Source organism: Stegastes partitus, unplaced genomic scaffold (assembly GCF_000690725.1).
Source record: "Stegastes partitus isolate 25-593 unplaced genomic scaffold, Stegastes_partitus-1.0.2 Scaffold327, whole genome shotgun sequence".
Taxonomy (NCBI): Eukaryota; Metazoa; Chordata; class Actinopteri; family Pomacentridae; genus Stegastes; species Stegastes partitus.
The window spans coordinates 213,019-235,558 of record NW_007578058.1 but is presented as its reverse complement, the minus strand read 5'-3'; the positions used below and the strand labels follow the sequence as shown (position 1 = coordinate 235,558).

Here is a 22,540-nt window from a genome sequence, read left to right as displayed (position 1 = left end):
TTAAACTGCCCCATAGCTTACCTTGAACTTCTTGAAACACGAGAATATATATATTTGAAATGATATAAAATTGTGCTCTCATTTGAAGGAAATTTACATTCTGACACTTTACACTGGTTTACCAGCAATTTCAAAAGGTAGTTTCTTGTATTTAGTGTTCCTAATTTCACAGCCAAAGGTTATATTTACTGCACCACCTGGTCCTGCTACTCACCCGAACAGAGGAGGTTCATCAGCATATCTACATATCTCAGCATGGTTGTCACAAAGAAGTGCAACTGCTTCAGTACATAGAATAAATCAGTGCTTTCAGACTGGTGGTGATGTTCTCTGGATAAACCTGTCAGTCATGAATACAGATTCAGACCATTCAGACATGATGAATCTGTTTAAATGTCATTTTCAGTTTGTGTCCACAGTATGCATCACCAGTGTTCCTGTGGACTTCAGTCTTCGGCTCTAATTAAAAATGCTGGCATAAAGCCACCCGAGTACTAAATAAAGCTGTGCTATTTGGTCATTATCCGAGAACTCAGTTTCATGTGCGAGTACACAGTTTGCTAAATGCATCGTATATTCCACTCATGAGGTTTTAGACATTCTGTAAGTCAGTTTAAAATGCAGCAACATACGACTAATAACACATTTTTAGCCACATCTGGACACCGAAAGCAGCTGCTGCATAGACAGAATGTGTGAGGCTGTGAGCAAGAGGCTTGGGATGGATGGATGTGTGTCAGGAGAGATGCCACTTTCTGTCCCTGGTGAACATTTAGCCGTCAGAGAAGGTGGTCGTTCTTAATTTAGCGATGAGCTGCTGAGTGGGAGGGAGGGAGGGGGCATTCAAATCCCTTCCACCGACCGCAAATAGACACTTGTGTATCAACTACACTGCAGCCACAACTGGAAATGACGTGAATTCAGCGAGTTATGTCATTGTTGGTGCCGTTGTAAGCAACACGCTCTCAGATCAGACAGCATTTAGAGTGAAATATTCTCTGTGAAGAGCCAGAAAAGATGCAGACTGTTTAAAAAACAAAGTACAAACTTTATTATTCTGTCTTTACAAAGGCACGAGCCTCTTTATCCCCAAAACATTTCTCTTTAAAAAAAAAAGGGAAAAAAAATAGCTTCTTGATGACCATATGCACTGACAGGTCTAACAAAAAATAGCAGAGAGAACAAACAAAAGGATGCTTTTTAAAAAAAATGTGAAGAGAGACAAGAGATACTGACGGTAGATACACAAAGACAGCATACAAGATTGCAAAAGAACAACAACAAAAAAAAGTAAAAGGCAAACAGGACAGGATGTAGGAGGACTGGACATGGAGGGAAATGGGAAAACACAGCTGTGCGGTTTTACTAATAACCTCAAGAGCTTCAGCTGAGGAGATGCCCCTTCATACAAAAGACAGAGGCAAACTCCAGTATAGTACAGTAAGTGCTTTGTAATCTTGACCCCAGGCCCACCCCCACTCAATTAACAATCTGATATGTCCACAAAATGTGTCCTGACACACAAAACAGGGTGCAAAAGACAGGTGGAAATAAACCAGTTCAGCAGAAAACCTATCAAATGCAGATACTCGGAGGAAAACACCATAGCTCCTCAAAAAGCAGAGCATGCAAACACTTTCCACATCCAGGAATCCCCTTCCTATAAAGTACTGGGAAAACGTCCCATGATTTAGTTTCATTCATTTCAGTGCAGCTGACATCAATATTTATTTTTTTAAAGGGAAATTCCATGACATAAATCATGAGTTGCGTTCGGTTGAACACATTATCTGCCCAGCAGTTCAAAGTTCCTTCTGAGCACTGATGCACGGGGATGAGTTGGTTTCTAAGTGCTACTTCAAAATAGCAGTGATGTGTCAAAAGCCCTAAATGTAGCTAGTCTCTAAATACAGCAGGTTAACTTTTGAAAAGTAAAACTGGGAGGGAAAAAAAAAATCAGTGAAATTTTATGGAATGTCAACATTTCATCGTGGAATTTTTCTCCACACATCTGGCTTTGACAGCACTCAGCAAGGAGCCAAAAACAGATTCAGATCTACATGTAAATTCAGCCAGAAGTCAGAATTCAGACACATTCTGAACCCTCTGGAGAAACAGTTATCAGGACACTAGAAACCTGTTCTTTCTGGAGGCAAACGTCACAAGACAAAGGGAAGTGAATTTGACAAAATAACTGGAAACAACACCCCCCGGTTGCGTACAGGCCCGATTGGAAAGGCGAGGTGGAAACCAGAGGGATTCCAGCGGCCACCAACCGGCCCAGATAAAGTGTTCAGGTACTTCTATCCAACCCCAGGGCTGCGTTAAGGCTGGCAGTAAGGCAAGCTGCTGCCTTGCTCCGCTACATGTCTTAAAGTCAATCTGTCCGTCGACCGAGCGCTCCAGGCGTTTAAAAGTAGGATGTAAGAGGAAATATGTCAAAAGCACAGTACGCTAGATGCACAAACGGACACAAGTTCATTAGGAGGAAATGCATAGAGCATGTGTGGTCTACCCAGTCAGCTCCGTGGCACATTCAGATAATTTCACTGGGCATTTTCTTCATGTCCTCAGCAAACTCAGCTTCGATAGAAAAAAAAAAAACTACACTGATAGGGACTAAATAAGACAAGTTATTAAGCTTGAGCAAACAAGTGATTGTATGTCAGTTGTATTTGTATGTGCGAATTTTCAATTTAAGGGCAAAAGTGGCGCTGTTGCAGACTGCCAGAGTCCAAGACACCACTCAGGCCTGTAGATCCAGAACACTAAAAGACACACAGCAGTGAAAATTACTCAATAGGGCCCACAGATTAGCTTATTCAACAAGCCGGGTGCTTCTACACTCAAGAGGGGAGGGTGTCAACAAATAACCGTGATCTTTTTCAGTCAGGCCACCAGTAACAAGAACAGGCCAAATACACATGTGGGATTACTGGGAACCCAGCCCAGCAAAAATGGCAACAGACAAATAAAACAAACAAAAAGAAAAAAAGATAGCGTTGTGAACCAGTAAGTGCACTCTCTCTTCTCGAGCTTCGCTTCTTCAGCTGTGAGCACCTTTCAGCCACATGAACAGCTTTTAAATTCTCATCAACGCGGAGCTTTTGGAGAAAACCAAACATGAAGACGTAGACTTGACAAAAGTAAATAACATGTTTTTTGAACACGAAGCCTAAGATGGTGGAGCTTTAGGACAGTCGCATTGGCTCACAGTGTCTCTCCAAACAGCTCGGATGGGTCAGGGAGCGAGGGGAGCTGTAAAGGATGTTCGTCTGGTGCTGGATGGCGACGCCACACCGCTGGGCTCTTCATCGACTTTGTCTCCTGTTTCACAGATCAGTCACATGGCTTCAGGGCCGCGCTAAGATAACAGTCCTGGTAGTTAATGGAGATGTTTAGCAGACATTCTAATATCCAGTATGACGGAGCATTTACAGATCAGTAAGTGAAGTAGTCGCTCTAATAATCTCTCTATAGATTAATGACGAGACATGAGTTTGTATGTTTGTGAGTGAATGAGAGAGTCAAGAGATGAGCAGAGAGAAAACGTCTGCATGTACGAGCGTCTAAGTGTAAACCTATTTGGGCTGCCTATCACGGTACAACGTGGTGCGCGTCGAAAAGAAAAAACTAAAAACGAGTGCTTCAATCTGACTACCAGCCCTGTTAATGTCCACTGAACAAGAGTGCTGTGAGTTTGTCGCCTCCCGCAGCCCTGGTCTGCTCGGGTCTTCTGTGTGTTTGTGTGCATGTGTGTAGGTGTGTAGGTGTGCAGAGCGTCAGGGGTGATGAACTCAAGGCAAAGAACAGTCATCGGGCCCGTCGCTGTTGGAGGCTGTGTCTGAGCCCGCCGCGTCGGAGAGGACGCGCCCCGAGCTGACGATGACCGCCCTCCGCTGCTCCTCCTCACCAACACAGCTCTTCCCCTGGGTGCCCTCGATGTGCTGGATTGCCTGAAGAAACAGGGAGGCGGGAGATGTCAGCGACAGCAGCGCCCTCTAGTGTTCAGATCTGCTTCAGAGACCTCAGGCAGAAATTTTAATCGAACAGGAAAAAATATATATATATATGTGACTTTTGACTGTGTCTTACTTGAACGATGGTGTCCAGGTTCTGTCGAGACGTGGACACTGTATTGATAACGGATGCTGGGCCCATGGTTACCACGGTAACGTGATGGGGCAGGGGAGTCTGGACAGGTGCGGGGACGATGACGGTGGCGTGGTGTGTTGGTGCCGGGGGAGTAGCTGGGGCCACCGCCTGGTACAAAGGGCCAATCACAACGCATTATTCGAATGTCACCACTTCATTCTGCTGACAAGTGCAGAGAAGCCACATATAAACCTGCACGAACCACTACAAGGACACGATATTCAAAACACACGAGACAAACATACATGATACTCAAGACAAATAAATACAGATGGGCAGAATATTAACTCTGTGAATCCCAAATCTCACTGGAGAGTTTAAAAGGCATGTTAACTTTTTTTTAAATCCTCAAAATGACACCATTCATCACAGCCTGAATAAGTAAAACAGAACGAATCTTTAGATTTACCCATTTGCAGAAGTCTTTGAACTACTCATCTGTGATGTGCCACAATGACTAAAAACTACATCACAGCTTGAAATTTAACCAAAGTCACTTTCTTCCACATGTCTCATTAAAAAACACGCACAAAATAAACAATTGACAGGATTCTGTAAAAAACTAAAAAATTCTGGGCCCATGATACAACTGTGAAGCCAGTAGAAACTTAGCCGTAATTAACAGTCACGTGACAAAAATTCTGTGACTTTTGTGCTGAACTGGGCTGAACTCCAGGCTGTGTGAACGCAGAACAGACAGGAGTCAAAAATGTAAAGATGCTAAAATATCTGTAGCATGCAGAGTCACAGTGTTTTGTTTTTCTTGTATTGATTATTAAATAAAGGTTTTACATGCTGATTCCAGGTATTTCTTGTAAAATAAATAACACAAATGTTTCCGTTTTTTTTTTAATAATTTCTGGCATTACAGAGTTCTCTTGCCATGTTGTTCTGTTCATCATAGAGCTGCAGGGCTTCACAAGGCAGTGAAAAATGAGCCACAAAAAATGCTCAGCAACTGCTGGGATTCAGAGGTTTAAACACTGACCAGGCCAGATGTTAGAAAGCTCTCATCTGCATGAATGTTTGCAGAAAGCTCTTTCTCACTGTGTGCTTTGATTTGCCTCTAAAAAGCAAGTTTATTGGGCGACTTCTTAGTTTCTTCTAAAGGCACGTAGTGGTTGCTGAGATATCTTAGGAGCACACTTACAGTTGGTGCTTTAGAACGACAAACAGCAACACACCAGCTACCGCTAAAATGGTGCAACCAGATGAAAAACAAGCGCTCTTCAAACCAAATCAAAAGGCCACTGAACTGTGTCCAAGTTGCTATAACTCCTGGAGTGACCTGACAGCTGAGAGGTTGTGGTGCATATTACAGGAGAGCAAAGAGAGAGTCAATGGTTCCAATCGCAGCCTGCAATGAGCCTTTACTGCACGTCATCCTCCTCGTGTCCTTTCTCTCTTCACTGCACTCTCTAAAAAGGTAAAAACGCCTCATATATATGTTACGCTACTAATTTCCAGAAAATTGGCCATGAACGTTCCCTCTTCACCTGGGAACGAGCAGCCTCGCAAACACATCACATAATCTGGTGATGCCTGAAAAACTTCCAACCTGTTTGGTCAAAATTCTTTTCAGCGTGCGATGCAATGCAAAAAAAACCAAAACAATGTCTTTATCTAAAAATATCTTCAAAGTTAACACGGTTTTAAAGATGGTCATGTAATACAGACTGTAGGTCGTCAGCGATGCATGTTCCTGTTGTTTTTTTTTTATTTCTTTTTTCGAACTATTTAACAATCAAAAATTCTGCAGGAGGTAATGAAACTCTGATTATCATGTGGTTTCACCCACATGAAATTCTGTCTGGGGGCAACGATTCACAACACAAGAAAAACCCTGATTTATCGTAACCCAGCTATCTTGTCAATTCATAGTGATATTGATTTGAGGTAATATTACTCGGCTCGACTTGGGGAGTCTTATGGCTAATGTATAGTCTATCAATTATCTTTTACTACGAGTGCCCAGCTGCCACTAGCAGTGGACGGACACACATCACACGATTGATTTGGCATCATGTTCAGTTGGGGTGAGCCTGCAGAAACAGGATACGGCGGCTGTCAGGGCAGAGACGGGCGCAGCACAGAGATGTGGCTCATTTAACACACTGTAAATCTGTCGTGGCCGCTGACAGCTCTAACGACGGACACGGAAAGGACTGTCATGTACGACTGTGTCTCTGGGAAACCTACAGCACGCTGTGGGATTAGTCTAGGTGTGTGCATATTTGCAGAAGATGCTTTGGCACCATTGACTCAAAGTTCATAAAAATGTACACATGAGGGAGGAAGGAGGGGAAATTGGCGCCTGCCAGCTGATGAATTTAGGCTAATGAGCCCGAAACAAACACTGGTTATTTGAGATACTTAGATGAAAAGGGTTTGTCAAAATCAAGAGCTGACCTCCCTGGATGTTGGAAAAATAAAAAAACAGAGAGATCTGTAGAGAACACGGCGGGTAATTCTAACAACGAATTAATGATTACATGGACAGAACTAAATTACATCAGATCAACAAATTAACCAAATGAAGCCGATTTATTTGGCTCCATATCACAACGAGGTAAAGGGTTTGTTTCACCAAAAATAAATAACTTGCCGGCTGAGCTATGATCAAACCATTTAGTTCTTTTCTTGCCACTCCATGTTTGTATCTGTGCTGAAGGTTTATTTTCTTTGAGAACATTACAGATGTAAACCTAACATTTTCTATGAAGAAGTTTCTAAAACAAAAGCCTGATTTCTCATCACGAGACTATCATTCTTTACTGTTTGCTCCTGTTGCTGTGGGTTTGAGTGGTTTGCGTGTCCAACCTGTGGGCTGTGGGCTGGAGTGAGGTCCCTCTCCAACTGTTTTTGCTGCTGCATACGGACCAGGCTCTGTGTTTGGACCTGCTGCTCCTGGAACTGCTGGGCGATCGCTTTAAGTTTCTCTGGGTACAACTGTGCATCAAAGGAACGCATCTGACATGCAGAACATAGAAGTGTCACAAAGTCAAGGCAACAGTGGATATTTGGCAAACTATCCAACTTTTGCAGTTTTTTTTGTTTGTTTTGTTTTTTTTGGCTACCTGCTCTTCCAGGATCATCCTGACGGAGCGCTCTTTGTCCAGCTGCTGCCTCAGCTCGATCATCTCCCTCCTCAGGTCCTCAGTCTTCTCCTCCTCCAGGATGTCTGGTGAGCCAATCCCCTCATCTTTCTCCTCTGCACGCCTCCTCTTGGGAGAGGAACCACTTAACTCCTAGGGAGAGATGACACAGGTTGGATATCTAGCTGAGACGGATGCTGAAATTGATGATGGTGAAGAACACGAAAGCCTGATATTGCCTCTGCAAACAGCTGAAGTTCTGACATGGTAATACTTCACCTGTATGATTCGTTTGAGCTGACTGTTCTGCTGCAATAGTCGCGTCTTCTCCTGCTCCAGAGTAAAGATGTACTCTGCTGTCTGTTGCAGGATGGCAGCCTGAAGAACAACGTTACAGGTCAGTTATGAAAGCGAGTTCAGAGCCCTGCAGCGAGATCTAACTCATCATCCAACACTCTGTGTGTGACCCACCTTGCTGAGCTTCTCTCCATCGCTGTGTGGGATGAGTGTTTTAAGTGACTGAAATCCAGCGTTGATGCTCTGCATACGCCGACGCTCGTTGCTGTTGGCGATCTCTCTGCGAATTCTCCTCTCTTGGTCCCGGGCTGTTTCTGGGGTCAGAGGAATGTTGGCCAGACTGGGGGAAGAAGGCAGACAGAGAGCAATGGCATTAGTTTCACATCAATGGTTAAAAAAAAAGTCAAACAGATGAACCACCCAGCAGAATCAAACCCAATGTAATTACCCAATTACCACTGCCACACTAATGAGCACAGAAAACTTGACTTGTTCTAGGACTCAGCTTCCATTTCTCATGTGCAGGTTAAGAATAGAGGCTGAGATGCTTTCTGAATGCACAAAAGATCTGCCGTTTAGGGAGAAGTGCATTCTCAGACGCTGATAAAGTCATTTGTTGTACGGAGTTGTTTTGGTCAGTTCGATTTCCCTCTTGAGTTATTAATCCTGCAGCTAAGGAGGAGTTATTAGTGGCTACGTTAGTAAAAATAAATACCTGCACTGGCGAGCCTCTGACTGTCGTAGCTCAAGCTGGAACTACTTTATACCCCAATAAAAATTACTATTGTCACAGTAATGTCAGCTCCAGGCTCCACTGTTGTAATGAGGTCGCAGTTGTTAAGTTTGCATTAGAAAAACTCACGGCCTTTTTCTTTTTCAAAGCTAAACCACATATATAGCAAAAGAAAAATACATGCACTGTCTTATTATTTGTGACCCTCTAAATGTGTGTCTACACCAAACAGCAGAAAGGACCGAGTGCATCATTTGAGGGTTAAACGCATCGAGGCCACAGATTAGACAAACTAACAAGAGTTCCAAGTGAAGGGTCCTATTAGCAGCACGTGTATTAAAAGGCATCATGGCAGGTAAGTCGAGCTTACTGCCTTTGATATGCAATGAGAGAAGCACAAAGTTTATGAATATTTCCATATCTGAAGTGTAGAGGACAGCTGCTACACGCCGCACGCTGAAATTCAGCTGAGGGGAAATTCTAAGCGAACTTCCTCCAACATCCTCTGTATCAAGCTCAGTATCTGTGGGACCCTCTCTGGCCGAGCTCTTATCTGTACTGACTCAGCTGCCTCAGTGCAAACACTGGGAACAATTGTGCAGACACAGATGAGAAAAGGAGTGTGTGTGTGTGTGTGTGTGTGTCTCTGTACACAGACACACACATAACGCAACGCTGCAGCGTCACATCCAACAAAGCATCTCCTGCCAAAACACGACCAACTGAGCTTGAACTTCCCAAAAACAGACCAGAAGAGTCTGTGTTCCGGTTGAGGTGGGTTAAAGCTTCAAACAAGAGTCTGAGCACCAGGAAACCAAGTGTTGAACCCACTCTTGGATAAATTAAGTTGTAGTTAAAAACAGAACAGTGTTCCACAAGGACACTGACAATGTTTAAGTCATTTTATTTCCAAGTCAAAAATGCAAAACATTCAATAGGTCCAGCTGCTGAACTGCAGTAAACTCAACACTTTAGGATTTGGGACTGTTTTTAACTGACTAGATGTCAACCATTAACATAATCAGCAACTATTCTGACAATCAATTAAACAGATTGAGTCATTTTAAAGATAAAACTGTCTAAATGATTTTATCTCCTGTTTTGTTTTCATCTGTGGCAGTAAACTGAACGTCTTTAGGTTGTGTACGAAACAAGACATTTGAGGACACAATCTCAGGTTTTGAGAAACACTAATAAACTTCTAAAGTCCTGACATTTTAGAGACCAAACAACTAGTAGATTAACTGTGAAAGTAATCAACAAACAAATGGACAAGGAAAACAATCATTAGTTGCAGACTACTGCTGTGCAGACAGAACGACGCATTGGACTCATCTTTCATTGTTTTAGACACTTTCATGGACCAAATGGTTTATCAATGCATTAATTTATTCAGCTCTTTAACCCTAATTGAAACCCAGAGGAATCACTGAAGTCATGCACTCATTTATGCTACAGAACACAAAGAGAACAAATAGGGCAACCATGGTCAAGAAAAACAGAATAAATTCTGAATGTAATCATTAGCTGTGGTTCAGGAACTAAAATGGAAACTGATTATTTTTATTATTATCATGTCAATCTAACTGATAATTCTGCTCAGACTTTTTAGATTTATAGATCTACTATAGAACAGATTATACAAGGACTTTTCAGTGTGTTCATGGTGCTAATGTTAAAAACTAAACTCTGTAGTCAGTGTAAGAAGCATTTGAGCTGATTTTCCTTGTTGTTTCCTCGCTGTGCACAGCGTCACTGCAGACTGAGGATTAGAAGCTCATCAACAACAGGACTACATTTCCCAGAATGCCCGCGTCACTACCAGCAGCAGATCCCTCCGCCTCCCTCCTCCGTGCTGCGGACGCACCGACGGGCCTTCCGCGACACACACACACACACACACACACACACACCCTTATTAATACATCACTTTTAATATTGTGCCTCCCCGCCGACCAGGGGGGGTCCCTTTACCCGGACACACGACGGGGAAGGTGTTTCTGAGCCCCCGATAAGCCCCCCGGGGCCCCGCGGGGCCACACGGCCGCTCCGCTCCGCGCAGCCTCTCCGTCCTCCGCCATTACAACAATGCGGCAGCAGCATGGCAGAGCTGCGGGAGAAAAGACGCAGTGAGGCGGCTCGGTGGCGCCGACCAGCCGCTCAGAACCGCCAGTTAAGCCGTCGCCGCTCCAAATGAGGGCGAATCCTGCCGCAGCTGTGCGTTTGTGCGCAGACAGTGCACGAAAACAAGCCGCCAGACAGGAAACTAGCGCAGAGCCTCATCCCTCAGCCACCAGCATGGCCGCACTGCCCACAATAAGTTCGGTTCACTGCGACCACAGCAGAACCACGGCGACCCAAACGGGCTCCGTCCCCCGGCAGACCCCCGCCGCTCCGGCCGCCCCTCGCTGCCCGCAAGCAGCAGCCGGACGGTATTTAGCAGAAATAAACGAGGGGGACGCGCTCCGGAGCGAGCAGCAGCGTGGTGTGCACGGAACCACGTGGTTTCTGTTTGTTAGCCACAAAATACAGCGAATTCACCGCCAAATGTGCAAAATAACAGCCCGGACAGAAAGCAGAGGTCCGGGGGAGAGCAGCAGAACCTCGGTGCCGGACGGTGATTAAAGCCCGCAGCTCCGTGAGAGGGTCGTGCACACAATAACATCACAGCGAGCGTGTTGCCTCAACATCGCAAAGTGCGTGTGCTCCAACAGATGACTTGTAGCAGAACAACAGAGCAGGTAACATACACACCTGCAGAGACCTCCAATCACCTCCTTCTCCGTCTTCCTGAAGTGTTGCAGGGAGGGCACCTTCTGAGCTGGTACCATGAAATACTCCATGCTCGCCAGTTTGGTCCCCCCCACCCCCCAGAAGAAAACACAGCAAACAGTCTCCGTGGAATAAAAGGAGGCTGATCCGAGCGCAGCTAGACCCTCCGAGGAGACATGAATCCTGGTCCGCTAATGTGGCACTTTGAGGCGGCTCGGAGTTGTAATGTTACTCGACTTCCAGCTGATGGGGTTCCCTCGTTGTGTGGCGCTCTGCCTCTCTCTCTCTTTCTCTCTCTCTCTCTCCCTCCCTCCCCCTTTCTCCCTCTGCATGACCGAGTGTGTGTGCGCGCGTGTGAGTGTGAGTGTGTGTGTGTGTGTGTGTGCAGCTGATCAGATGGCTTTCAAGGCGGGAAACAGCTGGTCGGAGTCACACACTGCACTACCGACAGCCTCCTTCCGCAGAGACGGCGGACTGCGTGTAAACAAAGGACTATTTAGCGCAGAAACGCACCGACTGAAAGCTGCACACGTGGAGATGGACAACGTTGAAATAATTAATTTGGAGCCGCAGCTAAACAATAACAGCTGATTTATGCGTAAATCTGGTGCGTAACGCTGAGTCCAAGCACAGCAGCTCCATGAAGACAGTAATTTCCTCTTTTGGACACTTTTCATAACGGCTGCCTGTAATTTTTTTTAGCATTAATGAGCAGAATTCTGTGCCTTTATATAACCACATATGCTCCTTGCAGACTATACAGAGGAAGCAGCAGCGGGACGCCACCGGGGCGGACTCCTCTCCGACCACCGGGATCAGCTGACGGCTTGGCAGCGCCGCGCATCCACCGCGCACCGGGGAGGGCTTTCAGGGACACACCGCTGTCTGACACGCTGCTCGGCCGTGTGTTTGTTCACCATTTTGGGTGTGACGGTGGCAAAGGGAGGCCAAATTATAGCAAACCTGTTTTAATGGGTTGAACACGGAGTCAAATGGGAGCAGCGACTCCGCGCCTGGAAGTGTGCGCAGCAGCTGCTTTGAGTTTGCGGTCGGCTTTTACACTCGGCGCGTTTTGTCCAGCATTTGCATCAGAGCACAGCTTTGCCCTGCAAGAAATGACATCAAGACAAACTAAAAGATGCATTTAAAAATATACATTAAACCATTTTGCAAATATTTGTCTTCATTCTAGGCAAACAAACCATATCATTAAAAAAGGAAATACAACGATTGCAATTATAACACTAGTTACCTGGTCATATAATCAACATGAATTGCATTTTTTCATTTTCTAACATCCTGATCTCACATTTAAGCTACCTTTAAAAAGAAAAAAAAAAAGGAGGCACATGTGCACAGTTTTTAATAAGAAAACATAAACTTTATTGATCCCTCACTGCTTAATTCACATGTTGCAGCAGCTGGATATAGATAAAGCAGGACAGGAAACTACAAAAGTACAATAGGGCTAAAAAAAAAATGTTTAAAAAAGATGTAATAATAAAGGTCTTATAGACACAATATACCAGACATGAGTACAGCTATGACATAGTGAGTTTACATATTGATATTTAAACATAGTTTTGCATGTTGTTGTTTGATTTTTATGAAGAGCCGTGGAGACAAAGATGATGTGACATCTGTAGGGCTATAGGGGGAAGAAATACTTCAGGATGAGGTATTACAGCCCATCAAAACTGGGATTATACTTCAGTTTCACGACCAGGATTGTGCAGCCCACATATTCTATAATCTACACGGTGCTGCAGAATAAAATAATCTGAAATCAATCCTAAAACACACAGGCCCCACGAAATAGATTTAAAGTTGTAAATCATTTGTAGCTCAGGTGAAATGACTTTTTTTCTAGCCGCCTTTTGAACATTGAAGTTGTAGTGTTGAGCCACTTGGCCCTGAGTGTAAACTGCAGAGATTCGTGCACACAATGAGATGTAAAGTTTAGAGTTTAGGAATACGTTCATATTTGAAACCCATTTACTGGCTGGGTCTTCTTTACTTTAAAACGATTTAGTAATCTGAGAGTTGTGGGGTATTTAAACTTCTCCCAGGTTACCTAATGCCCTCTAGTGGTGGCAGATGAACACTTAGGGGGGCATCAGTAACTACTCCACTGTTGTAGTGCAGTTTGCAGCTGCAGCATCAGGATTTCACAGGAACATCTGGCAACGAAACACAGAAAAACCACAAAGACAGTTTAAACATGATTGTAGCTTTGCACTTTTGTCTCATGTTATGTTGAAAAAACCCCCATGTGCCTGTGCTTATGTCTGACTGTTTATATATGTTTGTATGATTGTCAGATTTTTAACACTTGCTTCTTGGTGTTTCACTCAGATTTGACTCTGCTGCGTGGATGCCTTCATAAAACAGATTTACAGTGAATCAGTCATGAACATGATTCTTGCTCATTGGGTTGTCTCAAATACAGTTTTACAATTTTCTCTTACCTCATGAGAAAACAAAGAATAATGAAAATATCAGTCAGTGCTGATCCGGAGGCTGCTGCTCTGCTTTTACACAGTTGACATATGTCATAATGTCTTTTCCACATGACAACAATGAGGTTTGTTTTCTGCATCAGCTGCAGGTATTTACTATCTGGCCAAGAAATGCGCTAAATGATATGGTGTATTGCCAAATATGTGGAGGCGAATAAGTATATTTGAGTCAAACTGCTGTATTTGATTTGAGCGACGTGTACCTCACTGAAGTATGGCCCGGCTAATTATTTTCTCCAATAATTCAACAGTCTGGTGATCAGAGGATCTTGTCAGATTGTTTCTGAAACCCAAACAGATGTTCAGTTTGTGTCACATGAAGCAGGTGGAAAAAAAAGCAAAGAAATCTGAGAAGCTCCAGCTATAGGCATACAAAAATGATTTTATTTATTGACTGATTGTCAAAATAAGACACCTTCACTACACTGACACCTGTTTGCAGCTTAGGATTTTATTTATAAAACTGAAGATGAGATAAATTGTTGGAGCTGCCTCACAGTCTGTAGTTGCTGAATTTAACTCTGGCATGATGCATCTGTACTAAAGAAATAATAACATGTGATATGAGTGTTTTTATGTTTTATTACCTGTACAGCTGATTATTTATCGGGGGGGACACATAACCTCATGTAGGCCTACAACATGACATACTGTCAGTGCTGGAAGTAAAGATAAAAATGGCCGAGTTTTGTATTTAAATAACTTTGCTGGGAATCTTCTGTATTCCAGGTTTATTGCAGCACACAGTTGCATGTGATGTTTCGATTGTACTGGTTCATAAAGATGGAAATGTGCATCATACTGGGATCCCTGGCTGGTGTCCAGCAGGAGAACAGACAGTGGATAGAGGCGGCCTGTTGTTGGAGGCAGCTGAGGCGGAGAGGAGGCCGTGAGGACGGAGAGGGAGAGGGGCAGAGTCTGGAGGAAGGCCGGGGACTGCCCCCGGTGGAGGGCGGAGCAGTAAGCATGCGCTGAGCTGGCAGACTCTGGGCTGGTCCTGACGGGGTGGCTGGGCTCCGGGCGGCTGTCTGTGCGCTTCAGACGGTCGTGGGGGAGACAACCATCAGCACTCGGCGTCTCCTCGAGTGCTCGCAGGAAAACGCAGAAGAGACACAAGAAGAACTGCGCGACAAGGAACCAAACAGCCCTACCTCGGCATCTGGAGAAGAAAGAGACGATCCTCCCCTTCTACCCCACACGCCCTATCCACCCTACCCACCACTTCGTGCCATCCCTCTGGTCTGAACTGCCCTCCCACCCCCACTGGAGAGCCACGACCACCCAGAGGAAACCCCCACTTGACCAGCGTTGCCATTAAGCGATGCGCTTTGAATTTAGGAAGAAATCACCTTTACGCTTCTGATGCACAACACAACCGGCGCTCTTCTTCATTTTTTGCTCAGCGGGAACAGTTCAGGCTCCGGATTTGGGTGTTTACACTTTTTTGACGGGTTTCCAGTGGCCTGATAACATGCAGAATATCTTCCCCCGACCTGAGCCCGGGCTGTCACTCCACAGATCCGTGCGTGTTTGAAGCAGCAGCTGTCACAGTCGCTGCCTTTCAGCGTATGTTGGATTTTTCATGCTTAAAAAGAATCCTGACAATGGTCTGGGAACGGACCGCCTCTGTAGACACCTAGTAATATTTTTCAGGACGTGTCAGCTGCATATTTCGTTTTTATCGAAGGAAAAGCGACAAACTGACGAGGAGTCACTCGACACCGACGCCGTTTGAGCCACAGGACTTTGCGTGCGAAGTTTGCACCGGAGAGACGGGACCGAGCCGGAGACATCTCGGCCACATCCACGGCGTTTTCTCAGTAAGGTAAGCCCGGAGCGACCTGTCTGCATGTCAGATCTGTGCGCTGCGTCCGCGCTGCTCCGTGTGCGCTCCTGCAGTGTGAAAAACTGCAGAGTTCAAACAGGGCAGTGACCTATTTTCGGAGACTCCAGCGGTGCACCGGAGCCCTGCAGCTCGGACTCCCCGCACCGTCACATCCGAGGCCGCCTGGCCAACGTGCCTTTTCCTGGCGCCTCTCCGTCCACGCAGAGACGTGTCAACGCCGATCTCAGCCCTGGAGCGAGCCTTGACAGCGCGTCTCCATGCAGCCGTAAACTCCCATCACCGCCCGGACAGCAGCTCCAGAGCAGAGCCACAGATCCTGTCCTGAGTAGAATCAGCTCTGATGCTGCTCACAGTCACTGAAACCAGTCACGTAGAGGTAAATAAAGGAGCTGGCTCAAGTGCAATGATGGTATTTTCCAAAGTTCCATACATTTTCCACATGGAAACTCTTCATATCTCACAGCAACTGGATTCTAATCTCTCTATATGCTGTGATTTACTGTCAGTAAGTGCCCAGTGTTAGTCAGCTGTGTTCTCCATCACAGCAGCACATTAGTCACTGCAGCCGACTGCTAGTTATCTATGAAGTCTGTTTAGTGCTGTACAGGCTAAGTGATGTCTGGGATTGGTGACATCTTTGCTTGGCCATTTTGTCATTGTTGTTTAATCCAGTTCTAAGTTATTTGAGGCCAAGCATGTAGTGCCAGGGCCAAGGATGAGCACAGGCACAGAGGCCTAGATAAAGAGCTATTTTCCTCCAATTAAGCAATTCCACTGTCCCTAAGCCTAATTGTGTGCACACTGGGACTTGGTTTGGGATGGACCTTCTCCCCATTGGCTGCCTCCCATGGGCCCATTGTTCCAGAAGATGCCAGGCGAGAGAGCCGAGTCCTGCCAAGGCAGACCTAACAAGGCCTGTGCTGGAGGGGGATAAGGCCTGATCATTAAAAAGCAGTAGGCCACAATGCAGATCGAGGCACACTGTAGGGCTGCGCTTGTGTTTTGGGTCAGGGTAGGATGACTGTATATTTTCAAGGTGACTGCGAGGTATTTTGTGAATAATGCAATGCGTGGGTGCACGAGAGAAACTGTCACAGAGATAGCATGTGAGGCTGGAGGAGGTCTGGCTGTCGGCCCACTGGACTTCTCTCAAAGTATGTGGGGAAGAGGAGCAGTGAAAGAGGCTTTCTGCAGAGGGAGAACTTTGACTCCCTCTTATCCCTCCCTCCTCCAGGCCCCTGCTATTTAATCCATAAACCCTCTCTGAACTGTGAACACAGGTGCTCCTCACATCCACGACCGCTCACTGCATTGTTTATCCAATCAGCTGATGATCAGTTCAGCCACAGGTCAACCATAACATCCATCCCAGAGAAAGAGGCATCTATCAGCAGCAGCACTGGCTGTCCAGGCGACGCCTCTCCCACAGTACTTAGTCACTGCAGAGGAAAGGCTCTCATCTCCAGCCAGATGTCCACTGGCTTCCAGCTGTGCATCTCTGTGGTGGCATTCCACACTCGCAGGATGTGTGTATTTATGTGTGTGTTTGTGCTGGCAGCCTTTCTCCGTGTATATTTTCTTGACTGCATACTTGGCCATATGTAGATACTTGGACAGCTGCTGGCAGCGACAGTTTGTGCAGCGTTTTGGTCAGAGTTGCAGGTTTGACACCAACTGGCGTAATCTGCTGTAATTAGAGCAGCAGAGGATAGACCAACAAGGCTCTCCACCAGACCAGGGCCTGGATTTAAATCACGGGTGTGGTTGTCGCCCCCTCCTCAATTTTCCATGTGTCTTGAGATTGTGCCCCACTCCACAACTGTGTGACATCATTTCAGTGAGGGAAAAGCATCTGTTTTATGGTGGAAAAGGTGGACCCTAATGGCATATTCCTGCGTCAGAGAGCAACCACGAGGAGTGTGGTGAAGCACTGGTGGGAACCCACAGTGCACTTGTGCTTAATGCTTTAAATCGGTCTAATAAAAGTTGTACCGCATCTGATTTAACGACAAGCGCGTTCAGTTTGATTCCTACATTGTGCAGTCTGCTGCCACAGAGAAATTCTCATCTAGAATCTGAGGTGTTAAGTTTTGTTTTTCACATGGCCGCTAAAATATGTTCACTGCTTGAGGAGGAAAAAAAAAACTCTGGAGCAGGACAAGGGTTGCTAACACTAAGTGGATGGGTTGTAGGTTGCACAAAGTATACTGGTGGAGCCAGTTTGAGTGTTTGAATTAATATCGCAGTGGGGTTCCATAGCTGCCGGGGATTACGGTCAAGCTGAAAGGCAACTCAGCAGCAGGGGAGGGAGGATTACAGTGGTCAGTGAATGAGGCAGCATGCGGTGAAAACAAGGCACCTGATGCACACTTGCATTTATCTCCATAAGAGCTGCTTTATTTTCGATTCCCATGGCAGATCCATCCTTCCTGTGGTTGCAGTTGTTGACAGTTAATGCTAATCAGATGAACAACTTTGCGATGCATGCATTAGGATGCTCCGGAGAAGAAATACAAGCACTATTAAGGTCTGTCATGTCTTGGGCGTGTTCACTGGAGTTGCTTTTTACTGGTGTTTGGGCTAAAAATGTCAGCAAAGATGTGCTGTGCTGCCAGATGAAGCCTTTGTTGGTAGCAAACTGGAGAAAGCATGAAGTTTATGACATCCATGGTTGGTGTCTGGATGAAAATAGTGCCCACTTGATGGTAAGTCACAGCGTTTGTGCTCATGTGAATCAGTTGCCTTTTATCATCTATCTGTGTGCCACAATACAAACTAAATGCTGTCATTCAGGTGCTTTACACGCTGACTCTGTGAATACTTTGGAGTTACCAGCAAACTCTCGGTTATTCTCCAGTTGAGGTGGCTGAACACTGGCGTGGTGGAAATCATTGGAGCCACAAGGCCGACAACATCAGTGTGACTCAACTGACATCTCAGATGAACCGGCGCTGATTCAATAGCTGAACTTGAGTTAAACTTGAAAATGACAGGAGATGACTCTCGGCTTACCCGGTCCAGAAGCATACATTTCTTCCACAAATTCTCTTATCGCTAATCATTGCCATGTGCCGGTGACACAGTCATACTTTGGAGCGCTGCAGTGTGATGTGTCTGAGCGGGGTGGCGGCCAGACTCTTGGACCCATACGTTAAGCAGAGGCAAAGCGGATACAGAGCTTGACTCACACTAACTTGCAAGCTGAAGGAGACCAGTGCATACCGCCTTGCTCCCTTGTTGGCGGGGCTCGTGCACCGTGCATTTTTCTCCAGTTAAACTGTAACCACTAATCACTTCACGGCCTCACTGTTTCCTCCTGGAGCGGACCATTCCTGGGTCCCCAGGGTGGGTTAAAATGGCCCCTCGGGGATATACGCTCCACCATTTTTCAAATCACCTGTGTGGGACATCTGAACTGAGTGCAGGGATATTGTTCTTTCTGTGAGGATCCTCCATGGTGAAGTTTAGGGGTCAGTTCCTCTGCTGCAAGTCTGCAGGCGTGCATTTCCAAAATAAACACAGACAACTCAGTGCTTCACTCCAGCTACCCCGCCCTACCTCCTCTCATTCTCTCTAATGTGCCTGCTGCACTCCCCGCTCAGTATTTCTATCATGAGAGAATTTCAGTTTGCAAAAACCTTCAGACAATATGCAGACCATGTCTGGGGCAGGGCCCTGTTGATGAGGAAAAGTTAAAGCAGGAATAAAAGAGGAATGCTAAGACATGAAAGAGTAACTGCAGTGTAAAGGAGCTGGCACCAAGTGGTGCAGGGAAGAAAGTCTGCTTCCACAAAGCATGTTTTTGGTTAGTTTCCAGCATCATACTTAATATTTAACTTAGAGATGAAAGTCGATCTAGTTTGACCCTTTTAGATATCTGGGACTTCAGTTCAGGGAGCAGTTGTACAGTAATATGCTCTCAGCAGTGCGGTTTAAGGGAGACACAGCTGGTTTGTATTATTATTTATTTGCTCGGTCAACACCCTGCGTGGATTCTTTTATGCCCTCGACAGCTCTCCAGCAGTTCAGTACGACTGAGGTATGTATGTGCATGTTTGGTTGTTTGTAAAGAGGAGAAAGGGAGGAGCTGTCTGTAAGTATGGGTGAGGAAGGGAGAGACGGGGGAGAGGGATTGATGGTGTTTTTTTTTTTTAAGGGAAGGGGATGAAGGAGAGCTGGGTGAGGCATTTCTGAGATTCAAATAAGGCTCTCAAGTCTGGGCCTGGGCCTGGCTCTCTGTCTGGGCAAATCCAATCCTGTCAGCCAGCTTCACCCCCTCCTCCCTCCTCCATCCCCGACTCCCAGGGACTCCATCTCCTCCTCGTTTTTAACTCTGCTTCTGTTCTCTCTTGCCCTTCGTCCCTCCCTCGCCTTTCGTCTCCCATTTTCCATGAGCCCCCAGCTTCAGAAGCGACGTGTACATTATATAAGACATTCTCCATCTTATACATGCAGTGAAAGCGAGCGCGAGAGAAAAAAGTTTGGCCTGTGAGTGTTTACCTTCTCTGTGGTGTTGTGGAGATGTTGCCAGCACTAATTTAATTCATATGTACCATGGTTGGCTTTTTCTTGCGAGGGAGCCTTATGTAATTTGGACATGTTTTAAGTTTGAGGTTGCATTTTGAGACTTATTCTGACCTCAGATGCTTCTATTAAAAAATAGCCTCACTGTTTTAATCTGGTTGCTAAAAGTTGCCTTTCAGTGGCCATTTTGAATATTGACAGTTGGTATCTTAACACTGTGTCTTTGTTTGCTAGGGTCTCAATAAATGGCGCCGTCAGTCATAGTGGGCTTAGCTATTCCTTAATTGATTGTAAATGTCAGTATTGATTCAGGACTTAGGAGTGTAAGAGGATGAGTATCATCCTGACCTTCAACACTAATTGAGATTCTCTCTCAGGCTCATTCTTTCCAATGCTGCCGATACAATACCGTATGATTGCATTTGTCCACAGCTCATTTATTAACTCTTGCTGTTCAGTGTGGTTCGCCAAATGAGACGACGAACCAGCTCCAGATCTTTGTGATGCTCGTTTCTGATAGACCACATGAATTGGACGTGTCAACAAATTTAAATCAAGAGTTTAGTGCTGCTCCATTTTACAGAATTATGCTCAACTCTGTCTGTCGCCATCTCAGTCGCCCTCCATCTGTCCCTTTGCATCTGTCTCTCTGCTCTGTTTCTGCTTCTCCCTTTTGCATGGAGCTGCAAAAGATGAAAGCTGCAGGGTGGAGCCTGTCACTTAGTTGAGCTACAACACAGAAATACAGAGAGAAGAGGAGAGTGAGGGAGACAAAGGGAGGAACAGAGAGGAGAGAAAAGACTGTCATATTGACCTTGTCTTATTGCCAGCCGTGGTGGGAGGGGACGCTGGGCGGAGGGTTACTCAGAGAAAACAGGCCTCCATGTGAGGAGGCAGAACACAGGGCTGCCGTGAAGTTGGCACAGCCTCACGAGGAAAAGACAACACGAGCTTTGTGTGTACATGTATACGTGTGATCAGTGGAGAGCGAGGCAGAAGGGCTAAAATGGAGGTATAGCAGACCGACACCCAGATTTAAAGAAGCAGGAGCTCCACGACAGTCCTGCTGCTGCTGCTCGCCCCCCCACAACACTCACAGACACACATCACGTCACTTAGTCTGCTAATTGCTCTCTGCTGTTTTGTATTTCTCCCTCTTCCTGTTTTCTTCTCCTTTCAATATGCTTTGGTTTGGGAAGCTGAGCCCCTGCCCTGCTCCTCCTCTTTGTGCATAAACACACTTATGCACACGTATAGCCTCACATGCTGACAAACTAATGCAGACACTCCCTGTCCAGAGCACATCTGGCTTCTTTGCTCTTTGCGTGTTTGGTGCACAGGTGTCACCAGAGCTCAGGAGTGGCCGTCCACCGTGTCTGGCGTGAAGAGGCGTAAAAAGTTCCAACACGACAGACACAGGCCTCAGCAACACCACCCCGCGCCTTGCCCCCAGCCTCCCAGAGGCCGTGTTGCATAAAGTTGTTGTTGGGATCATATTACTCCGGCTATTGAATAGGAAGACCTGCTTCTCGGGGATTTCACTGTGCAGCCTTGACTTATTGAGTTGCAAGCAAATGAAAGTGGCCGGGGTCAGTGTGTAAATGTGAAAGGGGTTTGTTTCTCATGCGTGTGGTGCCATAATATCCCCGTCCAGGAAATGACTGTGAGACAGACGCACCCCTCCCAAAGCTGGAGCGGTACCACAGAAGTCTGAACTGGTCTGAACTCCACAACACACAGCCAGCATGCTGCTCACCAGTACGTGTGTTTGCACATGTATGTCTGTACATAGGGGCTGTACAGTCAGTCTGTTTGTGTGCCTGCACTGCATGGCCTCATACCTCTTACCCTGATCCCTGAAGATAGACCACACTGACCCAGCAATGGGTGCTGAAATATAGTTAAGTTTGCTGCTTATTGTACCACAGTTTCCATACGCTCGTCATCCTAAAAACACTGCCCACCGCCTGTTGTTAGCTGTGTGGGAGAGAGGGGGAGACAACAAAAGAGAGGTTTCTGGACCTTCTCCCATTCCTTCCTACCCTGTGGCTTAGAGCTGGTGCTGGGTTTTCACCGGTGAGGAAACATAACAGACAGCTCCTGTTTTATGCACTTAGTGATGTTTTGAAAGAAGTTTAAAGCTGTGGTGGGAATACACTGATATACTTTCATACATCCTCAATGCTTGGTGTACAAACCTGTTCCCGTTTTTGAGCTGAAGTCATTTCTCTTAGGGCTTAAGTCCTGACCTGGGTTTTGGGGAGTGGCAATCAGAGGCTTTTTGTGTGTGTGCTGAGAAAACCTGGTATTTTTAAAGATTTAGGCAGGTGCCAGTGCTTTGCATTCCAAACCTGACCTTGTGCTCATTTCTGTTGCCTTTAGGGGAGGTCTGCCTCTGCAACACTGGCAAAGCAGGGGCGAATATGTTCTGTGTGTGTGTGTGTGTGTGTGTGTGTGTGTGTGTGTGCGCGCGTGTGTGTGCACATCTGCACAATTTTAAGGTTTCAACTTTTAAAGCCCCTTAAAGTGCTGTAATCTCAGTTTCCATCCCTCTCTGAGTGCATTTTGTTTGATAAGATCCCTCTTTGCCTGGATGCAT

At 45.9% G+C, this 22,540-nt stretch overlaps 2 protein-coding genes across 4 annotated transcripts in view; one reads left to right on the top strand and one right to left on the bottom strand.

The window, feature by feature from the left end:
• Positions 1–1,027: 1,027 nt before the first annotated feature.
• Positions 1,028–19,853, bottom strand: tfap4 (transcription factor AP-4 (activating enhancer binding protein 4)). Of its 3 annotated transcripts, XM_008283771.1 has the most exons (8): positions 19,851–19,853; positions 11,035–11,194; positions 7,722–7,887; positions 7,530–7,628; positions 7,233–7,403; positions 6,976–7,125; positions 4,096–4,263; positions 1,028–3,956 (listed from the first exon to the last, which is right to left on the bottom strand). In XM_008283771.1, the coding sequence occupies exons 2-8, from the start codon at positions 11,121–11,123 to the stop codon at positions 3,798–3,800; spliced, it is 1,002 nt and encodes a 333-aa protein (XP_008281993.1). In that variant the 5' UTR covers positions 11,124–11,194; positions 19,851–19,853; the 3' UTR covers positions 1,028–3,797. The 3 variants fall into 3 exon arrangements, with proteins under 3 accessions (XP_008281993.1, XP_008281992.1, XP_008281991.1); XM_008283770.1 differs by lacking the exon at positions 19,851–19,853 and having other exon boundaries at positions 11,035–11,325; XM_008283769.1 differs by lacking the exons at positions 11,035–11,194; positions 19,851–19,853 and adding an exon at positions 10,255–10,475.
• glis2b (GLIS family zinc finger 2b) overlaps positions 14,548–22,540 on the top strand; it is a 27,541-nt gene continuing 19,548 nt past the window's right edge. Inside the window, exon 1 of the mRNA XM_008283772.1 lies at positions 14,548–15,396. The gene's annotated coding sequence lies outside the window, so the exon portion shown is untranslated. The remainder of the gene's footprint in view (positions 15,397–22,540) is intronic.